The sequence below is a fragment of the Nicotiana sylvestris genome, chromosome 9 (genome assembly GCF_000393655.2).
Source record: "Nicotiana sylvestris chromosome 9, ASM39365v2, whole genome shotgun sequence".
NCBI lineage: Eukaryota > Viridiplantae > Streptophyta > Magnoliopsida > Solanales > Solanaceae > Nicotiana > Nicotiana sylvestris.
The window spans coordinates 71,075,661-71,103,089 of NC_091065.1; the positions used below are offsets into that span (position 1 = coordinate 71,075,661).

The 27,429-nt window shown below is 37.5% G+C and overlaps 2 protein-coding genes across 2 annotated transcripts; one reads left to right on the top strand and one right to left on the bottom strand.

Annotated features, from left to right (window-relative positions):
• The first annotated feature begins 5,428 nt into the window (after window positions 1-5,428).
• On the top strand, window positions 5,429-7,273 carry LOC138877735 (uncharacterized). Its single transcript, XM_070157367.1, has 3 exons — window positions 5,429-5,860; window positions 5,954-7,018; window positions 7,145-7,273. The coding sequence occupies exons 1-3, from the start codon at window positions 5,429-5,431 to the stop codon at window positions 7,271-7,273; spliced, it is 1,626 nt and encodes a 541-aa protein (XP_070013468.1).
• Window positions 7,274-21,496: 14,223 nt separating this feature from the next.
• Window positions 21,497-27,310, bottom strand: LOC104245191 (probable E3 ubiquitin-protein ligase BAH1-like 1). Its single transcript, XM_009800757.2, has 6 exons — window positions 26,766-27,310; window positions 25,170-25,414; window positions 24,833-25,087; window positions 22,550-22,687; window positions 21,942-22,000; window positions 21,497-21,838 (listed from the first exon to the last, which is right to left on the bottom strand). The coding sequence occupies exons 1-6, from the start codon at window positions 26,947-26,949 to the stop codon at window positions 21,733-21,735; spliced, it is 987 nt and encodes a 328-aa protein (XP_009799059.1). The 5' UTR covers window positions 26,950-27,310; the 3' UTR covers window positions 21,497-21,732.
• Between the last annotated feature and the right edge of the window lie 119 nt (window positions 27,311-27,429).

Below are 27,429 nucleotides of genomic sequence, written 5' to 3' on the forward strand. Positions count from 1 at the left end.
TAATAACTAATAGTCCATAGAAACCCTTTTTTTTACTTCTTTTTATTTTTATTTAAAATGGGGTTGAACCTGATGAAGGTTGCCTACGTATCTCACATCTGGTGAGAATCAAATCCACGTAGTTCGATTAAAATGACTGAAAAAAACTATTTTGAAAATTGTAATTTTACATACCAGAACCTTTCAAAAAAAATTTAAAAAAAGAACGGGCATTTTATGAAAACTTGGAAATTTTCTCTTTTTCTCTCCTCTGTTCAATCAATCTATCCTAAAGCCGGTCAATATTTGAGTGAAGTCTACCAAATAATGTTACATATAGCACATAAAGATGAACATGTTGGACCGAAAAATTGGTACTTGTCCTAGACGGGCCCGGTCCCTGTGCCGAGTCCTACTAAGTCCAATGCACATGATGCAAATAAAGCGTAGCCTACTAGAGATATTCATTGCTTGAGGCTTGTTCTTCTAAGTTTTCAAATCCTAAAGGAGATGGTATCTAGACCTGGCTTATCCGGGTGGACAATCCGAGCCGAGGAGCGTCAAGCGTCACCAGTAGTAGAACAGCACTGGCTAGCTAACGGCTCTCCCGCCTAAATATATGTAACTAAATCCTTCACCAGAAGCTGGTAGGCTAACTGGCTTTATCTCAAGACAGAAATTTTGTGATGCTGGTAGGCAAACACAACATAATTACCTATTAGAAGACTCAAAGAGGTGCGAGAGAGGATACATGTTATATCATAGATCAAATAAATATTAAAGCAGTAAATAAGCAGCAAATAGCACATTAGGATTCCAAATTCAATAATATTGAAAACATGATAAAAGCCAAACAAGAATCAATATACAAAGCTCGAATTCTTATTAATTAGTCCCCAGCAGAGTCGTCATAGCTGTCACACCTCTTTTTCCCACGCAACCCTATTACGAGGTTGAGTTAGAAGAGTTTTTCCAATTGAAGTGACGTTTTGAAAAGGGATTATATATTATTCAGAGTCGCCACTTGGAATTGAGTTTTGGTGTTGCGAGTTACCTTTTATTGAATCCCTTATCAAAAGGAAGATTTGACTCTAATTCATGGTCTACGAAAATAGAAGACTGAGTAAGAAATTCTATTGACCGAGGGGAAGGTGTAAGGCACTCCTCGAGTCCCGTGGTTCTAGCACGGCCGCTTTATTGACTAATGTATGGCTTAAATTAATTTTTAGCTATGATTGTATTTTATTGATTATGGCTTATTTATTACCACTTAATTAATTATTATATCTTATTAATTGTATTCACCAAGATGTGGAATGCACACGAGGTACTTCTTTGAAATTAAGTGTTAAACCAAGATACGGAATGTACACATGGTTATAACACAATTATTTTAAATCTAAAGGTATCAAGACGCGGGAATGCTCACATGATCCTTTTATCATTTAAGCATATCAATCCAAAGTTCAGGTATGAACACATGGGCCAATATTTAAAGTGCGTCAAAACTTTTTCTAGTGTGTTTAAAGTTATTTTCCTAAATTAATTTGAGATTGTGGTGAGGTTTGGCTCTACAAAAACTATCTAAACTTGAATTATTTAAAAGTTTATTAGATGAATCTAACAAATACAAATCATACTTTCATTGAAGCAAACGAACGAAGTGGCAATGAAACAAACAGTAGTTTGATATGAGTTTTACTCAAATAATATGCATATGACAGAATACTTTAAAGGTCAAATTTGGTCTAGATCTTGTTAAACCTCCCAACATCCTATCTTGTTTGTTCACCAAATTTTCCAAATTTTCAAACGGTATAGTAATCTAAATATCAACATGAGAGCAAATAGATCAAATCACAAATACTTCTATTGGTTTAAAATAACTAAAAAATCAACCCCAAATATAATGGGTCATGAAGCTGATTCAATTTTATAAACCAAAAGATGTCACCATGTAAGTGGACAGTCACTATTCTCATTAATATTATGCACTCTAACCCATTTGGTAATTCATCACCAAAAAAACTAATTCTTCAATATAAACACATAAACGAAAATTATAAAGCCAAATATATTTCATGGTTTATCACATAATCAAAATCGGATACATCAAAATGAGATAGAAATGATTAAGATATGGATCCAACATTAAAAATTTAGAAGGCAAAGCAAGTAATGAACCTTTAACGCAAAATTCAAAATATCTCCAATATTTGACTAGTGAGATAACTTCCGAGCTTGGAACTTTACAACAAATATTATGTATGAAACTTGAGCAGTGATTGCAGAACCGAACCGCGACCGGAGACCTATTTCCTTGACTGTTTTCCTTCTCTATACCAGGAAGAAAGTGAATTCCTTTTTGTGGTATTTGGATAACTTTTTTTATCCGAATCTTCTCAAATTTTTGTTGTCTTCGTCAGTTTCTCCCTTTTATAAAGAAGAACAATGGTAGTTATTAAGTCTTGTGCCAAGGAGTTGAAATGAAAACGTGGGATTGACGTTCAAAAACAAATTGAGACGTGAGGCGTGGGTAATGGGTGTAGGATAAGAAAATCGTGGGGGAGAGGGTTGAGGAGATCATGGGTAATTAAAGATACTATTTTGTATCTCTCTTAATTTACTTATTTTTGTTCTTCCGTTAGTTTATTATTTATTTTTTAAAAACTTTTCTTAACCCTTTTTTTATTAAATAAAAGAAGGAAAAACAACACACACGCACACAAACACACACACACACACACACACACACATATAAATATATATATATATATATATATATAACTTACTTTTAGATTTAAAGAAAACTATATAAATAGAAAAACCCAATATTTACACTATAATTTAAATTATACTAAGAAAAATACTATAGCTTACATTTAAAATTCTAATTAGAAGAAAATAATTTTTTTAAAATTTTCTTTTATTTGAAAATAAGAATAAAACTTATACTCTAAGAATGTGAATATGTAGTTAGTATTTTTTTTTATTTTTCTAAAGATAAAACCTATTAAGAGTAAGATAAAAGTTTTAAAATATTAAGATTAGACCTTAAAAAAATATCTATATGTATATATATATATATATATATATATATATATATATATATTTACACTAAAATAATATAGAACCGGATGTGGTCAAAACTTAGTTGTTCACAGATACATTCCGCTAGAGTTGTGGCTTCCACACTACACCAGGTCGTGAAGTTCGAATGGAACCATCAGGAGGTGATCATTCACGGAGATGGAAGTAATCCTATTTACACCAGTCAAACCATCTCGTTATCGAGAACATAAGAAGGCTAGGAGGGGAAACGTATCACCACATCGAACATGTCAATGCAGTTGAGAAAGACAAATTGTGGAGTAACAAAATAGAAAGCATACTGGCATGGTCTGGGTATGAACCCGGCAAAGGGCTTCGGAAGAATCTCCAAGGCATTACTAAACCGATACAGTTGAAACGTCATGGTACAACTTTCGGGCTCGGATATCAGTATAAATGGCAAGAATATGATGATTGGTCGCCTCCATGGCGTGGTCCTTATTACCCTCTCGAGCAACCAGTGCCGCATCTGGGTCATACTTTTCACTAGGCTGATACAATATGGGGAACTGCAGAGGAAGAAGCTTTAGTTGGGCTGAGGAATTGTTCCTAGAGGACGAGGATATGGATTGCAGTGCAATAATTGAGGAGGAGGAGGAGGAGGAAGAAGGCCTCATCATTCACACTGTGGAGAAAGGAGCCCCTCTCAGGAATTGGACTGTCACACCATCCTGGGCCCGCCGAGTCCCTGGATAGCTTGGCATTTAGCCTAAATTTATTTCTATAGTCATGCTAGGCATTTCAAATATTTTCAGTAATTTTATTTAAAGACGCTTTTTGTTTCAAAATAATTGCTCAATTCATCGAACCATACTTGTTTTGAATATTTTCAAATTTAATCAATGCATTGATATTTATTATTCATTATTATCTTTCACATTTTTCTTTCTACAGCGTTGTTATTACTTTTCCTGATGAACCGATAACTGTGACATGTAATGAGACAACGCAACATAAGGATAGTGACTCGGAGGAAGAAGATGAAATACCTGAGGAAATTGTCAGAGAGGTTGAGAACTTTGAGAATAAGCCTAAGTCCAACCTGGACGAAACCGAAGCAATCAATTTAGGAGACGCCGAAACTGTCAAGGAGACTCGCATAAGCATTCACTTATCACCGTCAGAGAAGGAAGAGTACATTCGTTTCCTGAAGGAATATGAGGATATCTTTACATGGTCATATGATGACATGACCGGTCTGAGCACACCCATAGTGGCTCCCAAGTTGCCTACCAATCCAATGTGTCCGCCAGTAAAGCAGAAACTCAGAAAGTTCAAACTAGACATGAGCCTGAAAATCAAGGAGGAAGTCACTAAGCAGATCAAAGACAAAGTCCTCAGGGTAGTTGAATACCCAACCTAGTTAGCCAACATTGTACCAGTTCCGAAGAAAGATGGGAAAGTTAGAGTATGTATTGACTATAGAGATTTAAACATAGCAAGTCCCAAGGACTACTTTCCACTGCCAAATATACACATCCTGATCGACAATTGCGCCAAGCATGAACTCCAATCTTTTGTAGATTGCTTCGCGGGTTATCACTAGATCTGGATAGATGAAGAAGACACAGAGAAAACAGCCTTCATCATACCGTGAGGGGTATACTGCTACAAGATGATGTCATTTGGTCTAAAGAATGCTGAGGCTACTTACATGAGAGCAATGACAACAATCGTCCATGACATGATACATAAGGAAATAGAGGTTTATGTTGATGATGTCATCATCAAATCCAAAAGGGTCACAGATCACATAGCAGACTTAAGAAAGTTCTTTGACAAGTTAAGGAGGTACAATCTAAAGCGGAACCTCGCAAAATGTGCACTCGCGGTTCCCGCAGGGAAGCTGTTGGGATTCATCGTCATCCACCGAGGGATCGAGTTGGACCCATCCAAAGTTAAGGCTATCCAAGAGTTACCACCACCAAAGAGCAAAAAGGATGTGATGAGCTTCCTAGGGAGCCTTAACTACATTAGCCGCTTCACAGCACAGTCTATGGTTATATGTGAACCCATCTTCAAAATGTTGAGGAAAGATGCCAAAACAAGTTGTACCGAAGATTTTCAGAAGGCTTTCGGCAAAATCAAGGAATACCTATCAAACCTGGGAGACCTTTGCTACTCTATCTATCTGTATTAGATGGAGCTTTCAGATGTGTGTTTGGGACAACATGACGAGACAGGAAGAAAGGAGCAAGCTATATACTACTTGAGTAAGAAGTTCACGCCTTATGAAGCACGATATTCCCTGATGGAACGCATTTGCTATGCTTTAACCTAGACAACTCAGAAAATAAGGCATTACTTATGTGCCTACACCACGTACCTCATATCCAAGATGCATCCTCTGAAGTACATCTTTCAGAAACCCATGCCAACCGGGAAGTTAGCTAAGTGGCAGACACTGTTAAGTGAGTTTGATATCGTCTATGTAAGTCAGAAGGCAGTCAAAGGACAAGCATTGGCAGACCACCTTGCTGAAAATTCTGTGGGAGAAGAATACGGACTCTTAAAAATGTTTTTTCCCGATGAAGAAGTATCGTTTGTAGGAGAATGCATTACTGAAGCCTATGACGGTTGGAGAATGTTCTTCGATGGAGTTGCAAACTTCAAAGGAGTGGGCATTGGAGCAGTTTTGGTATCAGAAATAGGTCAACACTACCCTATATCCGCGAAGCTTAGGTTTCCATGCACTAACAACATGGCAGAATATGAGGCTTGCATCATGGGGCTCAATCTGGCCATCGATATGAATATACAAGAGTTACTGGTAATTGGTGATTCGGATCTTCTAGTACATTAGGTTCAAGGAGAATGGGCTATAAAGAACACCAAAATACTACTATACTTGCATCATGCGCAGGAATTGATGAAAAGATTCACAAAGGTAGAATTCAAACATGTACCCAAAATTCAAAATGAGTTCGCAGACGTACTGGCCACTTTGTCATCAATGATACAACATCCAGATAAGAATTTCATCGATCCCATCGCAGTGAAAATCCACAATCAACCGGCTTACTGTGCTCATGGTGAAGAGGAAACAGATGTAAAACCTTGGTTCCGCGACATGAAGGAATATTTGGCAAGAGGAGAATACCCGGAACAGGCGAACCATACTCAGAAGCGCACACTACGGAGGCTGTCCAATCACTTCTTCCAAAGCGGAGGGACCCTGTATAGGAGAACTCCTGACCTGGTGTTGTTAAGGTGTGTTGATGCAAAGGAGGCTTCCAGACTGCTCGAGGAGATACATGCCGGAACTTGTGGACCACATATGAATGGTTTTGTTCTTGCCAAGAAGATACTCAAAGTTGGATACTTTTGGATGACCATGGAGACAGATTTTATCCGGTACATACAGAAATGCCATCGGTGCCAGGTACATGCAGACATGGTAAAGGTACCACCAAACGAGCTCAATGCAACAAGTGCACCTTGGCCTTTTGCTGCCTGGGGAATGGATGTCATCGGTCCGATCGAGCCCACTGTTTCAAACGGGTACCGGTTCATTTTGGTGGCTATCGACTATTTCACTAAATGGGTAGAGGCCGCGTCTTACAAAGCTGTAACCAAGAAAGTTGTCGCGAACTTTGTCAAAGACTGTATTGTTTGCCAATTCGGAGTTCCCAATTCCATTATCACTGATAATTCCACCAATCTCAACAGTGACCTGATGAAAGCCATATGTGAGACCTTTAAAATCAAACACAAAAACTCTACAGCATACAGACCTCAGATGAATGGAGCTATGGAAGCTACTAACAAGAACATCAAGAAGATACTAAGGAAGATGGTAGAAAATCACAAACAATGGCATGAGAAGCTACCCTTTGCCCTATTGGGGTACCGCATTACAGCCCGTACATCAACTAGGGCAACTCCCTATTTACTGGTTTATGGTACCGAAGCTATCATTCCAGCCGAGGTAGAAATTCCTTATTTAAGAATCATATAGGAAGCCGAACTCAGCAATGCAGAATGGATAAGGAGCCGTTATGAGCAACTGGCCCTTATAGATGAAAAGAGAATGAACGCAATATGTCACTGTCAGCTTTATCAGAACAGAATGTCCAGAGCTTTCAACAAAAGTGTCAGACCAAGACAGTTTGCACTGGGGCAGCTAGTGCTGAAGAAGATCTTCCCGCATCAAGATGAAGCCAAAGGAAAATTCTCTCCCTAGTTGGCAAGGTCCTTACATGGTTCACCGGGTGCTAAGAGGAGGAGCACTCATACTCACAGAAATGGACGGAGAACTTTGGCCGAAACAAATCAATTCAGATGCAGTCAAGAGATACTATGTTTAGATCATTTACGTTCCTTCATCTTATGTAACTCAACAACGCTTTACCAGATTCCTATTTAAGAGGGGATATGTATGGAGCCCTGTGAGTTCGGTTATATCATAATAAAATTTTTATTTTCCCTCAGAACCAGAAACTGGGGCAGAATTTTGAGGAGGACCCTCAAAATTCCGGAGTAAGTCCCATCGATGTCATCATACGCCAGACAATCAGAAATTGGTTAAGAAACTGGGACAGAATTTGAGAAGGATTCTCAAAATTCCGGAAAAAGTTCAGCAAGTTTCGTTGCACGCAAACGGTCGAAGGATCATTTACCAAACTGGAGCAGAATTTTGAGGGTCCAGAATTTTGAGGAGGACCCTCAAAATTCTAAAATGAGAAAGCTGTAATGTCTCTGAAATGTGTTACATTCATTAGTTCATCTAAAATCACTCAATATTTCACTATGTCTTCTAAAAAAAGTAACTCCATTTTTATCAATAAATGCATATTTTCGAAAACTCTATTTCCATGATAGTCAGGCGTTACCCAGGGCACCTCAAACAAGGACTCCAGAGCGGAGCGAAGCAAAGCCAACAGACAAAGGCACGAACCAACCTCCCCTTACAAAACTTATAATTTTTCTTTGGATGCAGGTGTGGTGAACATAACAGAAGTATCCGCAAACGTGTACACATCAATGTTCAAACAATCAGGCCACCAGACGCAAATATATCTCTAGCAATGAAATATTCTAGTCTTATTTGCTACTTATTAATCTACATAAGGCTAAGCATTGCCTTCTCTTTGCATGAGACTAAGCCCTATCTCAAATCTTGCATGAGGCTAAGCCTTGCCTCCATATCTGTATAAGGCTAAGCATTGCCTTCCATTTGCATGACACTAAACCATGTCTCAAATCTTGCATAAGGCTAAGCCCTGCCTCCATATCTACATAAGGCTAAGCATTTCCTTCCCTTTGCATGAGACTAAGCTCTATCTCCAATATTGAATGAGTCTAAGCCCTACCTCTCATCTGCATAAGGCTAAGCATTGCCTTCCCTTTACATGAGACTAAGCCCTGTCTCAAATATTGCATGAGGCTAAGCTCTGCCTCCATATTTGCATAAGGCTAAGCATTGCCTTCTCCTTGCATGACACTAAGCCCTGTCTCAAATTTTGCATGAGGCTAAGCCCTGCCTCCATATCTGCATAAGGCTAAGCATTGCCTTCCCTTTGCATGAGACTAAGCTCTGTCTCCAATCTTGCATGAGGCTAAACAATGCCTCCATATCTGCATAAGGCTAAGCATTGCCTTCCCTTTGCATGAGACTAAGCTCTATCTCCAATATTGAATGAGTCTAAGCCCTACCTCTCATCTGCATAAGGCTAAGCATTGCCTTCTCTTTGCATGAGACTAAGCCCTATCTCAAATCTTGCATGAGGCTAAGCCCTGCCTCCATATCTGTATAAGGCTAAGCATTGCCTTCCATTTGCATGACACTAAGCCCTGTCTCAAATCTTGCATAAGGCTAAGCCCTGTCTCCATATCTACATAAGGCTAAGCATTGCCTTCCCTTTGCATGAGACTAAGCTCTATCTCCAATATTGAATGAGTCTAAGCCCTACCTCTCATCTGCATAAGGCTAAGCATTGCCTTCCCTTTACATGAGACTAAGCCCTGTCTCAAATATTGCATGAGGCTAAGCTCTGCCTCCATATTTGCATAAGGCTAAGCATTGCCTTCTCCTTGCATGACACTAAGCCCTGTCTCAAATTTTGCATGAGGCTAAGCCCTGCCTCCATATCTGCATAAGGCTAAGCATTGTCTTCCCTTTGCATGAGACTAAGCTTTGTCTCCAATCTTGCATGAGGCTAAACACTGCCTCCATATCTGCATAAGGCTAAGCATTGCCTTCCCTTTGCATGAGACTAAGCTCTATCTCCAATATTGAATGAGTCTAAGCCCTACCTCTCATCTGCATAAGGCTAAGCATTGCCTTCTCTTTGCATGAGACTAAGCCCTATCTCAAATCTTGCATGAGGCTAAGCCCTGCCTCCATATCTGTATAAGGCTAAGCATTGCCTTCCATTTGCATGACACTAAGCCCTGTCTCAAATCTTGCATAAGGCTAAGCCCTGCCTCCATATCTACATAAGGCTAAGCATTGCCTTCCCTTTGCATGAGACTAATCTCTATCTCCAATATTGAATGAGTCTAAGCCCTACCTCTCATCTTCATAAGGCTAAGCATTGCCTTCCCTTTGAATGAGACTAAGCCCTGTCTCAAATATTGCATGAGGCTAAGCTCTGCCTCCATATTTGCATAAGGCTAAGCATTGCCTTCTCCTTGCATGATACTAAGCCCTGTCTCAAATTTTGCATGAGGCTAAGCCCTGCCTCCATATCTGCATAAGGCTAAGCATTGTCTTCCCTTTGCATGAGACTAAGCTTTGTCTCCAATCTTGCATGAGGTAAACACTGCCTCCATATCTGCATAAGGCTAAGCATTGCCTTCCCCTTGCATGAGGCTAAGCTCTGTCTCCAATCTTGCATGAGACTAAACCCTGCCTCCATATTTGCATAAGGCTAAGCACTGCCTTCTCATGGGACTAAGCATTGTCCCTCCCTACATAAATGTTGCTCTATTCTAAACTTGGCACTATCTTCTTCCCTCGGGCTAAGCTCTGCCCCCAAACTCCGCGCAAGACTAAGCTTTGTCTTGCTATCACTTTCAATATCATATCTCTGTACTTCATGGGCTGACATATAGCCAACCCATCTAAAGGCTTCATAGTCCGAAGGTATCATCTTCATAGCCTGAAGACACCATGTCATGGCCTAAGGATCTCTCAATACTTGCATATCATTATTCAAAGGCGTCATGGTTCAGAGGCACCATCCCTATGGCCCGATAACATCATTTCATGGCCTGCGAATCTCCTATCTCACAACTCATGGCCCAGGACATCATAGTATAAGGACGTCATCCGCACTGTCCAAAGACAATGTTTCATGGTCCAAAGGGAATTTGCATCATCTATATACTCGCATGCATTGTGTTTTAAGTTTTGCAGGTAATCCAGGAGGCAACCATTCTTCAAACAGGAGCAACCTTCGCTCCGGTTTCAGTTCATAATAATTTCACTTTGCCATTATAGTTGATTCCCATCAATTACCCACCTTACTCTGTGACCATTCAGATATCTGCCCTATAATGCATCCGCTACACTCCAAACTCACAATCATAACTCTATCCGACATTACCCTTCACAAAAGAACTTTTTCCATCGATTTTATTCACTGTTGGATCCAGAACTACACATGGATTAATTCCTGTAGAACCAGGGATATGTAGGCAACTCAGAGAACACGATTCGGCCTCTATTTTTTCAAAACACCCATTCGGTCAAAATCGGTCATCATTTCTTTATCCCGAAAACTCTGTCATCCTTCCCGGGTAAAGAGGGGCAGTTGTTGATACCTAATATTTCCCTCATATATTTCAAAATATGCATACACACTTTAAAAATATTGTACATGCATTTATAATATGCACAAGTATTTTTACAATTTTTCTAAAAATTTTAAAGGTCCTAAATCCATTTATTTCTGCATTTTTTAATTACATAAATGTTCAAAACTATACCTCATATTACTTTATGATGATTTAATCATCTAAATTTAGCGTTTATGTTCATATGAGCGTTCAAATATTTTAATCGTATTTTTTATAATTATATTTGTATTTTTAAAGACTATAATTGCATATTTTGCAAAAATAGCCCCTATATATGCATAACTACCTTATCTACACAGAAAATGACTTTTTATATTTTTATAATAGTAAGTAATTATTTTAAATCGCCTTCATGCATGAAAATTATTTTTTATCATTTAATTAGATATTTTTAAAATTATTTTATTTAGTAAATTGGGTATTTAACAAATAGCCCCTAATTATACCCAAAATCGGACCCCTCCCCCAACCCAATTCAATTAAAAGCCAGGTCCAAATCTACCCAGCCCAAACCCTAAAGACTTCTACCCGGCCCCAAACCCCTCTAATCTTGGCCGTTGATCACAGAGATCAACGGCCACCATTCATTCTTTCCTTTTTATTCCAAATGACCCATAACCCTAATCACTCTTCACACACCAGCCGCCCTTGAATCCCCTCTTCTTCGGTTCTGTCTGAGACCAACCTTAACCCTAATTTCCGCCACCTAAACCTACCCATAATCCCTTCGATTCTTACATGTTATATGGGATTCCATGGTTGTTTCAGACCACTACTGGTATCATACTTCTTCTGGTTGTTTGATTTTGCTATCTTATGTAAGAGATCTCAAAGAGATCTAGCCCAGATCTTGTTCAAGACTCTTTAAGAGTCTGCATATGGTCACCTCCGTTTGTGAGTGCTATTATCTTGAGTTTTATGGTTTGAATCTTTGGTTCAAAACTAGATTCTCTTTACCCCACCCTTTTTCCTCAAAACCCTAATCTTTTAGACATGAATCTGTCCAGATCTTTGTAGATCTGGAGTGATTCTGAGTTTGTCAGTGATTTTTCTTTAAAGATCTCTTGTTTCTTTACTGTTAATCGACTCTAAATGTTTTTAAAAATTAGGGTTCCACTTCGTCTGTTTTTGCAAAGGGCTTTTCTGAAATTCCTTATGTGTTTGATTAATCTTTCTTTAATGACTGTGTTCTAGTCTTAGTTGTTTGATTATTCGTTGTTCACTTCAACATTTTGCCCGTTATTTTTTAAATAGTGATTGACTGACTCAACCGTCTAAGGTTTCATGTTTTGCTGAGATGATTTACTGTATTTTGCCTGCTTTCCTTAATTCTGACATTTTTAATTGACATTCCTTGCCTATTAAGCTTAAATTAGGGGTGTTTGATACTAGATTGGTCTCTAATTACTTATGTTACCTTATTTGTGTGGTTAATTTCTTGATTTATGGTGTTCTGACCCTAATTGGCTGTCAGACTCACTTCTTGCCTTATTTGAAACTCAATCGGAGTTATTTTTGGGTATAACTCCCTGATTTTCTACCTTGTCAAGCTTGAATAATTGTTTGATTGTTTTCCTTGCCTTATTTGCAATGTTGAACCACCTTGCTTTATTTACTTTATACTACTCGACTCGTATAAATACATGACTCTGTTCAAACATACACACACACACACACACAAAGGCCTAAGGAAAAACACCTCTAAAAACTCTTGCTCTCTACTATTATTTGTCTATTGCACTGTCTAGCCGGCTGAAAGCCAAGGCTAGATCGTAGATCCTATTTACTTCACTTTCCTACTGCAAATTCCTAACTGGTATGCCTCACTTCATTATTATTCAGACATATGTATGATTTAGTTTATGTACTTCCTGCTCAACATGATCACTTGCATGTTACTAAATCAGTATGCTTCTTGTTCTCAATATGCCTACTTTCATGTCATTGAATCAGTATGTTACCCTGATGTTAGTATGACTGCTCTTAACTAAGACCTATGGGGTTTTTCCCTGCCTTCAATATGTCTACATTGTCTGTTTCCAAGACTTGTGTGTTTTCCTGTTCGTAGCATGTCTACTTTCATGTTGTTTGAATCAATATGTTTCCTTGGTATTAGTACGCCTATTTATAAGACTTATGTGCTATATGCTAATTCCTTAATCAACATGCTTACTCACATATGTTTAAACCTAGAGGGTCCTGTTTTCAGCATGCCAACCTGCATGTTTCTATTCACTAGACTTATGTGTTGTATTGCTTACAACATATCTATGTGTTTGCCCCTATGTCATTAGACCTATGATTGTTGTCATATTATAGATGTTTATCCCTAATAAACCCCTGATTAAATCATGGTATCTATGCCCTCAACTTGCTTGCCTTTATGTGTGACCGTTTGATCCAACATACTACTCTATGATAGGTACAAGGCTGTATGTTCACCTAGTATTAGCTAATAGACCAAGACCATAGGAAACCTTTGTTGAACCAATGGATCTTTTCTATTGTTGATTGAGTTCAAGGCTGAAACTCCTTCCGCTGACCTTGAGCAATGTGAATTCTTGCTTTGTGACTATGTTGATGTTCTCAGAATGCTTTTGATTGTTGTTTTCAGTCCTAAACTGTTTTACTCCTTAAATGTTTCCACTTCTGAGTTGTTTTCCCTCTGGAACCTCTGAACTATTTTACTCCTACATTATTTTCCTTAAAATGTCACTACTCTTTTAAAGCACTCTCACTCCTATTCTTAGAATACCTAGGGTCATGCCCCTCCAGTGTGAGCACTGCTTAGGAGTCCATGAGACTCCTCTGAATTGTGACACACTGGGGATGGTCATTCCACACTGCACAAATCTGTTGCTCTTTAAGGAGGATCTTGGTGTGAGCATTGTCCGGGGTCCCTGAGGCCCTTGGGAACTTTGACACATTAGGATACCCTCTCTCGGACACTATGGGATATGGTACTTTGGACTGATTGAAGGTGTTGGCCCAAGAACAGGTGAAGTTTTGAAGACTGACAAAAGAACTCAGACATGGACCAGGTCCATCTTGTGAAGCACAGTCAAGATCAACCCAGACATGTGAGATGCACGCGAAGGAGATAAATCTAACTTATCAGAAGTAATATCTCCTAATTTGATTGAAAAGGTTTCATATTGGATAAGGAGAGAAAGACTCCTTACATGAAGAGAACACAGTTTAGGAAGAGAATAGTGTTAGAGTTTGAGATCAACTTGAACTCTTCTACGATAGAAGAGTAGTATCTAAATCCCAGTCAATCTCTAATTACTAACCCATTAAATATCAGTGTTGTTCTCTTTTACAAGTAATGCACATAAGCAAAAGTTAAACTTAAATTGAGAGCAAAAGAGCAAGGCGATTTTGCAAGCAATTTATGTGTGATTCGAGTGTGCAATCCTAAAGCTACTTGAACGAGATAGAAGAATCAGTTCCAAGTGTCTATCTTTTATTCTAGTTCAATTGTAGTAGGTGATTTTACATTGTACCTTTCAATTTTCATAGAAGAAATTGTATTCGGTACCTAGAGTGTTCAAGTTAGAGTTAACTTGAAGTTGTCGCAGCAGTTGAGGCTGTGTGCCACAACGGGATTAGAGTTAATCCTTAGGTTTACAAGAGTTTTGTAAATGCTATTTTGGCTCAGTTATTTTAGTGGAAGTTTGGGAAAATTCTACTGAGTAGTAGGTCATGGTTTTTTCACCTTTTGAGCCAGGTATTTTCCACGTAAAAATCTCTTTGTTCTTTATTTTCTTTACTTATTATTCCGCAAACAGTAGTAGTTGGAACACATAGAAGAACCAGGTCCTTCTATAGTTTAGTTAAGCGAAAATTGGGTACCACACAAATCATCCCCCCCTTCTTGTGTGGTATTGAAGTCTAAAACATCAGAAGGCCTGATTTTCCCAGGTATACTTTGGGCCTATCGAGGCTCCCTATAGTATAGTATCATTTATTTCTGTAATTCATTTATGATTGGTTTGTAATAGTAATTTCCTTGTAAACAGATATTGGGATATTAGTAAAACTGGGAGGGATTCTCATATATATATTGTTGGGAATGGGTAAATACCATTCCTATAGGGTTTAATTATTTCCTACACTTAGAAACCATGCCTATAAGTTATTGTGATATTTGTCTGATTATGTGCATTTAGATACCATGCCTATAAGGTTCTAAAAATCAGTCCTGCATTTAGATGCCATGCCTATAGGTGCTAAAATCAATCCTGCATTTTTAGATACCATGCATATAAGTTTTAAATCAATTTCTATATTTAGAATTCATGCTAATAGGATTTCAGCATATTTCAGCACTTAGAAATCATGCCTACAGGGTTTACGATAAAATCAGCAGTCAGTTCATAGTTTAGATATCTAGTCTATAAAATCTCATCCGTTCATCATTTAGGCAAATCTGGTAGGTTCAAAATGGTTATTTCTTGCTGCCTGAAACTGCCCAGATTCAAGAAGTGATAAAATCAGTAGGCAAACAGATTAGGTACTTGCTGCCCTGCTTTAATAAACATTACATATGCTCTGCTTTGTGCTCACCTAGATATCATGATTTAGGATCCTTTGAAATATCTGAAATCTTGTTGTTTGAGACGTGTTATTCTCTGCTTGTGTGAGGAGGTAAAAGTGAGCCTTTAATTGCCTTTTTATGTGAATGTCCTATTTGTTTTTGCTTGTCGCTTAGATTTTCTCCTTTTAATCACTTTAGGAGAGTGTAGAACTGCCTTAATTAGAGGTCCTAAACACCTCCAGGGCCACAAGGAAGGGACGGGTAATGCACACATAGAGTACGTTTAATTAGCATCGCTTATATAACCACTAAGGGGAGGGTAATCAGGTAGTAAAGGATATGATGACATGTGCGCTAATGCTATGTGTAGCATCCCAACTTGGGGACTATTACCAAGCATTATACAGAAGTGATCATGTAGGCTAAAAAACCTAGGACCCCCCTTTACTCCTTGTTTTAAATATAATGTCCATTTGTCTAATTTGGTGTATCTATTTATAAGACTAATTTACATAATTTGAGTGCGGCTGGGACCCACCGTTGTAAATCTCGAGGGGTGCCTAACACCTTCCCCTCAACCCCTTACCCAATCTCTGGTAATGCAAACCGGTTTTCATGAGTTACTTGCTTTAGGTTCCCTAATGCACCTTAAATCCGTTAGGTGATGACTCTTCAAATCTCATACCCAATTCCCAAAAGGAAATGATTTGTTCCTAAAGAATGTCGAAACCCGGACTCTGCAAAGGAAAAAGGGGGCCGCGACAATGTCCTGCCAAATTTTCTCTAGAATGGGGAGAGGTTGCAACAGACCTGGGTAGTTTACATTTTTCCCTTTGCACTTCTGACAAGTGACACACTGTTTGACATATCTAAACACATCAGTCTTCATCTTCCTCCAATAATTAATTAACTAATCCTTTGTAAGGTGGCATCCATGCCAGAGTGCCCCCACAACAATGTCATGGAAGAATTGTAGAATGTCTTGCCTAATATTTATGTCAGCACCCACAATAATTTTGCCCTTCCTATATAAGACTCCACCTCTCAGCATGTATACTGGATAAGATAATGGTTGTTCTTCCAACTGAGTCATCACTGACTTTAGGTGAGCATCATGGCCATAAGAAGCTTTAACTCTATCCAGCAAATTAGAAGTGACAATGGATAGAGTTAACAATTGAGCCCCAGCTATTAGACTCCTAGATAAGGTATCTGCAGCTATATTTTTCATCCCCTTTTTATACAGTATAATATAATCATAGACCATAAGCTTTGCCACCCACTTCTGCTGACTAGGAGTGGATATTCTTTGTTTTAACAGGTACTTGAGAGGTTGATGATCTGATTTGATTACAAAGTGTCATCCAATAATGTAAGGTCTCCACTTATCAATAGTTGTCACAATGGCCAACATTTCATTCTGATATACTGAGAATGTTAAATGTTTAGGACTCAATGCGTTGCTTATATAGGATATATGGTGTTCATCTTGCATTAGTACAACTCCAATCCCATGGCCACATGCATCTGTCTCAATTACAAACTCCTTTGTGAAGTCTGGAAGGGCCAGCACAAGAGTAGAAGTGCCAGCTTCAGTCTTTCAAATGCTTCAGCAGCCCCTTGTGACCAGTCAAGCTTATCTTTCCTCAATAATTTGGTTAATGGTCTAGCTAGGACTCCATACTCTTTAACAAATCTCCTTAATATCAAGTCAGTCCCAAGAAGTCCCTGAGTTCTTTGGTAGTTTTAGGTGTTGGTCAGTCTCTCATAGTTTTTGTTTTGCTAGGATCAACAGTGAGGCCTTCCTAAGTAATGATGTGGCCTAGTTAGTCCAGTGCAGTCTTCCCAAAAGTACATTTACTCAGCTTCACAAACAAAACAATCTCCTGTAGGAAAGGAAGTCTGCTCCAAGTGTAGTAAGTGTTAGACCAAGTGGTGCTATAGATGAGGATATCACCAAAGAAGACTAATATAAATTTTGCTCAGATGTGGTTGGAAGACCTTGTTCATCAGACTTTGAAATGTAAAGGGGTATTGGTTAAACCAAAGGGCATGACCACAAATTCATAGTGGTCATGGTGTGATCTAAAGGCTATTTTTCCTATGTCTTCCTCAGCCATTTTAATCTGGTGATAACCAGATCTAAGATTCAATTTAGAGAAGTACTTGGACCCTCCTAATTCATCCAGTAACTCCTTTATAACTGGTATTGGAAATTTGTCCTTGATAGTGCAATTATTCTACTGCCTGTAATCGATGCAGAGTCTCTAGCCTCCATCTTTATTTTTAACCATCACAATAGGTGAGGAGTAGGGGCTTACACTTGGAAGAATGATCCCAGAGCTCAGCATTTCATCGATCAGTCTCTCTATTTCATCCTTTTGTCTAGCAGGGTGGTTATAAGGTATGACATTAATTGAGGATGTTCCTTCCTTCAAGACTATCATGTGATCATGATCTTTGTGAGGAGGTAAGGCAGTATTGATCTCAAAAAGAGAAGAGTAGGTGTCCAGTAGTGGCTTCAAGTCATCAGGAAGTTCCAATTGTTGTGACTGTATACTGATGGCTTACATGGTGTTCTGCTGGCCGCTGAGTTGCACAAATGCAGTAAACATCATGCTCAATTGAGCAGACTTAGTTTGAACCTTCTGCATCTTTTGGTTAGTCAGCATCTTAGGCTCCTTTGTTGACTACCCCTCAGTGATATCTTCTTTCTTCCAATTTGGAATTTCATTTTCAGCTGCCTGAAATTCCACCTGATATCTCCTAAGGTTATAAGCCATTGTATGCCCAAGACAACATCTGCCCCTCCTAGTGGAATAACTAACATGTCGGCTCTAAATTCTACCCCCTCTATTTTCCATGCTACTCCTGCACTCATGAAGGAACTATGTAATCTACTCCCATTGGCAACTGCCACAGAGAAGGGTGGAATTTTTTTCAATTTTCACCCTAGTCTTTTAGTTGTCTCTAGGTCCATGAACTTGTGAGTAGATCCAGAATCTATCAGTATGTGAACACTTCTTCCTTTTATTCCCCCTTTTACTCTTATGGTCCTATAATCAGATGTACCATCCAAGGAATGGACAGACATTTGAGGACCTAAAGCCAATTCCTCACTATTCTCTTCCTCTTCAAAGGCATTAGTTACTTCGCACTCCTCTTCTTCCTCCTCAACTTCTAAGATATACAACTTTTTTCCCCTTTGAATTTATGACCCGGTACATATTTTTCATCACACCAAAAGAATAGCCCCTTGGTGCTTTTTTCATCCATCTCAGCTCCTGTAAGTCTCCTTGATCCTTTCATCAAAGGTTTTCCCTGTGAACCAGAGAATTTTCCCTGTTTACTGTATTTACTTACCTTATTGTATTTACTTCCCCCACCCCCTTGTGAACCCTCGCGAGTTTGTATTCCAAGAAGAGTTTGGGGTTGGTAGTAAGGGCCTAGAGCTCCTCACCACTGGTTGGCTTTGTGTCTTCTAGAACTCTAAAGAATGTTCAACTAATTTGGCCAAGCTATAGGCCTTCATCAAGGTTCTTGGTCCCAACATTCTGACTTGAACACCAATCTCTGGTTTCAGTCCTTTCAAAAAACAGATGATAGAATATTCCTTCTGATAATTCTACCTCATCCAACAATGCATCAAATTGAACCAGGAACTCTTGAACAATCCTCGTTTGTTTTAGCTCAATCAGCTCTAACATAGGGTCCTCATGTAGAGTCTGCCCAAATCGAAAATGTAATGCTCTCATATAATCGTTCCAATTGGGTAATCCTCTACCTACTCGTGACTTCATCAAAGCCACATGCCACTATAAAGCCCTACCCTCCATGTTAATTGCGGCAATTCTAACCTTTTTTTTCATTTGGAGTTCCCTCGTAATCAAAGAACTGCTCGCTTCTATAAATCCATCCTTCTTCACCATTAAATTTTGGAAAATCGATTTTAGATTTCTTATTGTTACCTGTTCGTGCCTCCGCCGGAGCTGCAAATTTCGGCATGGGTGGTGGATTCTGATACTGGCTATTAGCAGTCAGAGTTGCCAGTAACTGGTGAATTTTCTCCAAGGCATCTCCATTCCTTTCACCTTGCTCATGCACTTGTTCTCTGAGTTCACCACTCCTCGTCGTTTTCGGCATGATTAATGGCCGAGAATTGGCTGAGTTCTGATACCAATGTAATGTGTTCAATGAAGAACACCCAAACTGCAAACTTAAGGAGTAGAATTGATGAACTACTCCTGAACAATATAACAATTGAGAAAAGATCGAGAGAGAGAGATTATTTCATAGAATCAAATCAATGATTGTCAATTACAGATGAAAGGGTATTATATTCAGCTAATTTCCCTAACCCCCTTAACTAACTTCTAACAACTTGTATTTCTTTTAGCTGACTAACTAACTCTTTTGTCCTTAATGACTAACTGATCCCCTAATCTTTCCTTTTGTAGACTTAGGTCCCATCCTACAATTAGCATGTAACATAACGCCAACACAAATTATTACTGTTTTTAATTAAACTGAAGACTGTTATAAAATTAAATTACGCTTTTATTCTATAAATCTGCTCATGTTCACAATTCACCGAAAGTGTCCAAATCAAATTATGTTGTATTCCTTCTACCCATTTTCATATGAGTCTATATATCACAATAAATATCTAAATAGTAGGTTATATTCTTTCTTAGTTCCATTCATTTCCATATGTGCCATCCATTTCCATATGTGCCGATATAACTGTTGTAGAGAAGTTTAGCATATGACATCTCTTGTATGCTCATGCTATTAGAATAGTCTTTTAATTATTATTTTGCAAACAGGAAGTTAGATTTAGGAACCTATTATGCTAATGCTATTTTGATTTCACTTGATTTTTTTCTAAACTATAGATTATGTCGCTCGCTCCAATATTAATTAGTTCAGTTCTTTTCTAACAGGTTCGAATTCCTAGGAATACTCGCTCAAATAATTAATAAAATTACACTTTTAAGTTATTACAATTATTTCAATGGGTTCACTATATTAATAAAAGCTATTGCCAGCACGAGTTGTTCCTACTTTTACGGATGTTTATAAGCTATTGTGCATTTGAAATGACACAATAAATTATAATAGAAACCACACAACCCATTAATATTATATTATTTTTCATTGTCCATATAACCATCTCAGGTTCAGTCGAAATGGCGACTGAAATAGAATTATCAAAACAAGATGTACCTTTAGCAAGGTACCAAAATATTCATCCGATTGGATTATGAAAGTCTTGGTGATTCGAAAGGGTACAGTAATACCATACAAAACCCAAAGGTAAAAAGGTGTTTCCAGAACTCATATTAGTTGATGAAGAGGTAATGTCATTCTACATTTGTTAACTATACTTTACTAATTCATATTGTCTTTATTTATGAACTAAATTGTTGGTTGCATCTATAATAGGGATCCAAGCAATACTTTTCAATAAGCATGTAGAAAAGTGAAAGGGCTTCTTTGAACCAAAGAAGAGTTACTACATTATCAATAGCTATCTAGATTGTGCCAATCCGAATTACACCTTGGTTTATAAAGAAGTGGAAATAGCTTTTACTGACAACACTATCGTAAAGGAATCCGAAAAAGATATTCCCAATCAAAAATTCTCAAATGTCTTTTATTCTTGAAAGTGGCGGAAAAGTTAACCGACGATACTATTTTTGGTAACTCTTTATAGGAATAAAAGAATTATTTTAGTGCATAAATACTAGGTACTTATCACTAATTTTAGTCTCGTGCTTTTCAGATGTAGTTGGTATGTCACTTAGAGCGAAACCGCTTATTGGAGAAGGCCGGAGCAGACGAAGAGAGATACATAGTTTTACTATATAATTTCTCAAAATATTAAAAGAACCCAAAAATTTACTAGCCTCCGCGCAACTCTGTTACATATTCTAATGCTAAGGGCATGTCAATAGTACCATATTCGTTTTTCAAGTGAAATATATTCTTCTCAGCCCCTGCTTTTTCCTCACTATCAAGCGCTCAGTTTTGTTAAAGAAGTGATGAGTAAAAAGCAAGAACTTACAAATTGAAGTTTTAATTACTGCTTTTGATTACAAAATTACTGCTAAGTTACTTGACCCAGTACAAGTGAGCATGAATGCTTAAACTCAAACCATTGACAAAAATATGCAGTTATTTACAGATTCTAGCACTTGTTCAGGCATACACAACAGGAACTTAGGAAAATGTAAGAAAATGCAGAACCAAATGCCAGTAAGCAATTCTAGTGCTACCATGAGACAGATATTATTAACTTAGACACCAATGAATGCACGGCACTGATTATCCCAATGCTCCTTAACAAGCCGGACCCTTTCTACTCTCTCGGTCTGAAGACGCTCTTTCCAATACTCAGGGCAACTGTTCGAAAAAGTGGAATTGTATTTAGAACTAACAGAAGCAACAAGAACGCACCAGATAGTTGATAAACCTAAATCGACTATGCAATACAGAAGAAAGATACCTTCTGCTCAATAGAATGCTAAGCTCTTCTAGACGCACAGCACCTTCATAAACTCCTTCCTGATTCGCGTAACAACAAATATGAGACGAATGTTATGTTATAAAGCACAAAACATTTACACATAATACCAGTATAAGCAAATCATAATTGGAGAAGAAATAAGCCAGTGCAGAAGCTAGAAAACCGAGAGATCAACTATAACTAAACAAATATTATTGACTGTTAATTTCTTTGCAACTTATGTCGATCACTAAAACAACGTCCCCAAATTTCTTAATAACATTAATCTTTGTATTATTAATCAGATTTGCAAAGCAGATACGTCTTCTTCATGTTCCCCACGGGTTCATAAATCCACGTGAAATCCTTTTCCTTGTTTCAAGGGGTGGATTGGCAAACTACTATACTGTAACCAGAGGAAACAAAGTCCAGGGGAATACTTTAATTTTAAATAACTTGTTTATCCTCTCTCACAAGACAGTACCATTCAGTTAAACACTGGCAATTTGGTATCCACTGTTTAATAAAATTGGTGCTCTAAAACTATATAATTCACAATATAAGACTTCGCGTGATGTTTTTGAATAAAGAACAAACATTTAACGAACCTCTCGGCAGAGAGGGCATTTTTCCTTAGGATTTGCCGCCTGCAGTCCATCCACTATGGTCACAGATGCACCTTTGCAAGCACAGATATAGCAGAAGATATGGCCACAAGTGAGAGATACTGGGTCAAACACGGTATCCTGCATAAAAAGGCGTATTTAAAGCACTGTTTCATAGACGATACAAACTTTCAAAGTTAATCAATGCTTTTACTTATCCTGCATGTTGCAATATGGATCACAAATGATAAAATCTAATGGAAAGTTTCTGCATGGACGCTAGGATAGAAGGCAACAACATTTTTGCTTGGAGAGCAAGTGCTCTGTTGAAACTTACAAGATAACGACCTTTTAGCTTAACAACACTAAAAATTGAGGACATCAACAGAATTTGAAGCCAAAGGAACAACAATGAGCTCTTTTCTCTGATTTCTATTCTCAAAACTCCATGCACACCGCCAGAGGCGGATTTAGGGGAGCGGAAGGGGGTTCACCCGAGCATAGTTCAGTGGTCAAGGGGGTTCAAAACCTCTGTAAGGTTGCTGGTTGAATTCCCAGCTGTCACAATCTCTTTTAATTTTTTAACTTTTTCTTTTTTTTAACCTCCTTAGTGGAAATCCTGCCTCCGCCACTACACACCGCCTTACAGCTGCGAGGGTGACTGTATCTGATGAACAATTAGATGGATATGTTCGTTGTGATAAACAAAGAAGCAAAATGAGAAATGGTTTCGATGGTTAATAAATACCAGATGTCTTAACTTAAGAAGCCAAGATTGAAATGGTTTCTGTTAATCTAGACTAACAGTTTATGTTGTTTTGTATATTACTAACGATGTTTCGTAATAAAATGGTAGAATAGGTACAATGCTAATTTTCTTATTACGTTTTAGGATATGATTTGGGATGTTAGCTTTACTCCATCTAATGTCTTCCTAAATTCGATCACTTTACATCATCCATTTGTCATATGTTTAGTTTTGCTTTATGACGTTTGCAGAATAAATTATACAGTAGTTGTTTTTCTGATATCTTGAAATTTTCAGGAATTTAGGGTTGGTAATTCTTTACACAGGACTTTATAATTCGATTGTTGAGCAACTAAAATAAAATTACGATAAAGCTTTCAAAAACTTGCTTTTCGTTGTCTGTTGTTACATGAATCTATATCATTCAAATGTATGCAAAACTGGCCCTCCAGTTTTCTTCTTTCCTTTTCTCACCAATGGTCAATTACACAGGAAGAAATATTGATAATAGATGTCCTAGTCATGTGAACTAGTGAAGTTGGTTATCATACCTGCTCAAAATTGAGCAAAAGTTTTGGACTCTAGTAGATTGGATTAGCAGCGGGATATCCTATTATTTGTCTAGTGTATTCGACATGAGATAAAAAGACTACAACCTTTCATAATACTTGGATAGTATCCAAATTCTAGGGAAGTATAATACCCAACATGACAACCAAACAACTACCAAGTACTAGATATTTCACAGAATAGTATCTTAAATCAGCCACGTAAAAAATAAAGCACCCCATCCAAGCTAAAAGAAGTCAAGAGCCAACGAATAACTATCTCTTTATCTGAACAAAGAGATCATGGGCAAGCTTGCAACTTCAAAATTGAATACTTGACCAGCTCTGAGGCCTTAGCTGGTTGCACATACAAGTCTTAACCACTTATCATTGAGTCCAAGCACGGGATAAATTGATTACAGAGTAAAACGCATTCATCACTGACGGTAAGAACCAGCTAACACCAGATCACAGTTTTGCAACTATAGTGACATCAATTAAAAATGTTAAGAATGATGTTCACATTATCTAGATTTAATTCTGATGCTTTCCATACGCAAAGGTTTCTAATTGTTAAATAACAGTCAGATAATTGCTCTGTAGTACAGCAAAAAGACGTGTTAAATCACACACACCCACAAGTTAGCCTTTCTCCAGAACTGTGTTTCAAGCAAAATTTTGAATGTGATACAGTAAGACCTCTCTACAACAACATCCCTATATAACAGTCATTCACTATAAAAGTCAAGTTTTTCTCGGAACTGATTTTTATATTACGTTATAATACATGTTCTCTATAATAACACTTCACTATAGCAGCCAAAAAAATATCGGAACAGAAGAGGCGGTGATTTGACTGTACTCAATTTAAAGGGGAACTCTTTTTCGTTTTTTTTGTTTTTTTTTTTTGGGGGGGGAGGGGGTGGGGGCGGGGGGAGTACTTGGCTGATAACATAAAAGGAAAGATATGGAGAAAGAGCAAGCACTTACCAAGCAAATAGAACAGGTCAAATTAATATCAAGCTTGATAGAATCAAAGAGCTCACAAGAGAGAGATGGTTTCCCTTCATTGAATATCAGGAAGCAACCGTCAAAAAGTGCAAGAGCCTTCTCATTTCTTGCCTTATTTTCTCTCAAATTGATGTGAAAAGCCATAAGCTCGCAGAGCCAGGGGGATTGAAGGATCTCAATGTGCATACTTTGAGCTTGTGACTTGAATGCCTGACCTTGCTTAGAATAGTGAACCTACAGATAGGCATAAGTAGTTAATAAAGGAAACAAAATGACTCAGTAAATGTGTTGAATTAATAGCCCAAAAGGAAAATACCTTGTCATATTTCTTAAGTATTTTACGCATGGCAATTGCATTGATTATCGCATAGGTGACCAGTTCTCTTCCTTCTTGAACTAAAGCAATATGGTTTCCTTGTATTCTTTCTTTGAGCAAGATAAGACACTTGCGAAAACCCGAGGAGAGATGACGTTCAAGCAATCTCTGTGCACATTTATTAAAGCAGCCAACTACTTCAGACATCTCCTTAAGGAGAGATGGAAAAAAACTTCCATCACAAACTACAGAGGAGGAAAACTTGTTAGAACTTATAGACTGAGATGAGATATATTAAGAAACAAAGAAAAAGTTAAAAATTTTACAGGGTTGAACATTGTTGTTCTAGTGCATAAATTGTCAAAAACTCAAAAGGGAAGAATTTCTTTGTTTCTTTTTTACCAAAATCAAGCTATCCTGTACTAAGTTAATTTGTAATGCGATAAACACTAAATTAAATTCCAGAATGTTATTAGAGCACTAAATAATGCTCATCAGAGATGCAACCAGATATTCTACATGTGTTAAAGCAATATAACTTGATAGATTTATTAGCCTTACAATGATAATTGGTATAAAACATCTATGAAACAAGAAGAAAAGTTTTTGATTTTACAAGCTTTAAAAGAATAAAAATTATTCTAGTGCATATATTGTCAAATACTCAAAAAGGGGCGAATTTCTTCGTTTTTCTTTTACCAAATTCAAGCCATCTACACCAGATTAATCTAAAAATGAGATAAAAGTTAAATTCCAGGGTGAAATTAAAGCAGCAAATATGGTCATTAGAGATGTAATCAACAAGAGATTCTAAGTATTTTTAAGCAATATAAGTAGATAGAAATATTAGAAGCTAGAAATTTATAAGATGATTGAGATAAAATATAGTACTAAGAAACAAGAAAATTCTTTGATTTTACAAGTTTTAAAAGTTGTTCCGGTGCATATATTTTCAAAAACTCAAAAAGGGGCGAATTTCTTTTTTCCACTTTTATCAAATTTAAGTTATCCTCTACAAAATAATTTGGATATGAACATGAGAACAAAAGCAGCAAATATGCCCAACCGGAGATGAACCAACCACAGATCTACATATATTTAAGCAAATTTTAATTCAACAGATTAACGTGTATAAGCAATGAGAGGAGTTATGCATTTACAAGTTTTAAAGTTGTCCTAGTGCATATCTTGTCAAAAACTCAAAAGCCGGTGAATCTATTTACTTTTTTTTCTTTCTTTTTTGGGCCAACTTTAAGCTATCCGATACAAAATAATCTGAATATGCAACGATAGATCTGACTAAAGCAGCAACTATGCTCATCAGGGATGAATCAACCAGAGAGTTGATTTCATATGTTTAAGAAAATTTTAACTCAACCAACTAACGTGTGTAAGCAAATAGAGAATTAATGAATTTACAAGCTTTAAAGGTTCTAACACATGTATTGTCAAAAACTCAAAGGGGGGCGACTTTATTTAATTTTTTTCCTCCAGCCAACTTTAAGCTTATCATATCAAAATAATTTGACTATGGAAAGATGGATCAAACTAAAGCAATTTTAATTCAACAGTTTAATTAACGTTGTATAAACAAACCTGTGCATTGATGAGGGCAATCATGTATAGTGGTGGTATCTGCAGCAACACTACGTGATTGGTGGCACCTTCTACACCTCTTCAATATTTTCTTCAGTTTCTTAAGACCAACTCTTGGCAGTTTCTTATTATTCTGCCCTAATTGCCCCTCCATATACTCCTCATATTTCTTGCAAAATTTCATATCTTCAAAATTCCCTTTCTCAATCTCGGATGAAGAGACAAAAACAGATAAACAGTAGATTTACTACGCTCGCTAGACCGAATTGTGACGAAAATCAACGTTTTCATAAATTAAGAGGTGCACTTACTCGATAAATTTCTGCAATTCTTATCTTGTTTTTGGATCTATCCTTAAAAGATGGTAGAAGTGACACCTTTTAAGAACAACGCACGCACAGGAATTTTGAGAAGTTCACGGAAAAGGGAAATTTTCTTTCGAAAGTCTGACGGTGGATTCCGTAAATGGGAAAGTCATCCGTATTTTAAACTACTTTCCCTTTCGAGCCAAAAAGCCAACGAGAAATCATGTGACATGTCGTTATTTCTTTCAATTTGGTTGCTGGATAGCGATTATATACAGCAACTCTTTATTTCGAGTCTAATTCAAGATTTCTTAGGTCAATTAGGGATCGTTTGGTTCGCAAATTTTGGACCTTTTTTC

What these genes read in the sequence shown, in the direction of transcription:
- LOC138877735 (XM_070157367.1), top strand. Translation starts at nt 5,429, where the DNA reads ATGCATCCTCTGAAGTACATCTTTCAGAAACCCATGCCAACCGGGAAG. An exon ending in TGAATATACAAGAGTTACTG is followed by an intron (nt 5,861 to 5,953) that starts GTAATTGGTGAT and finishes CATCATGCGCAG; the next exon opens with GAATTGATGAAAAGATTCAC. An exon ending in AAGCTATCATTCCAGCCGAG is followed by an intron (nt 7,019 to 7,144) that starts GTAGAAATTCCT and finishes TGTCACTGTCAG; the next exon opens with CTTTATCAGAACAGAATGTC.
- LOC104245191 (XM_009800757.2), bottom strand. Translation starts at nt 26,949, where the DNA reads ATGAAATTTTGCAAGAAATATGAGGAGTATATGGAGGGGCAATTAGGG. An exon ending in TACTTAAGAAATATGACAAG is followed by an intron (nt 25,088 to 25,169) that starts GTATTTTCCTTT and finishes GCCTATCTGTAG; the next exon opens with GTTCACTATTCTAAGCAAGG. An exon ending in AATGCCCTCTCTGCCGAGAG is followed by an intron (nt 22,001 to 22,549) that starts GTTCGTTAAATG and finishes TACGCGAATCAG; the next exon opens with GAAGGAGTTTATGAAGGTGC.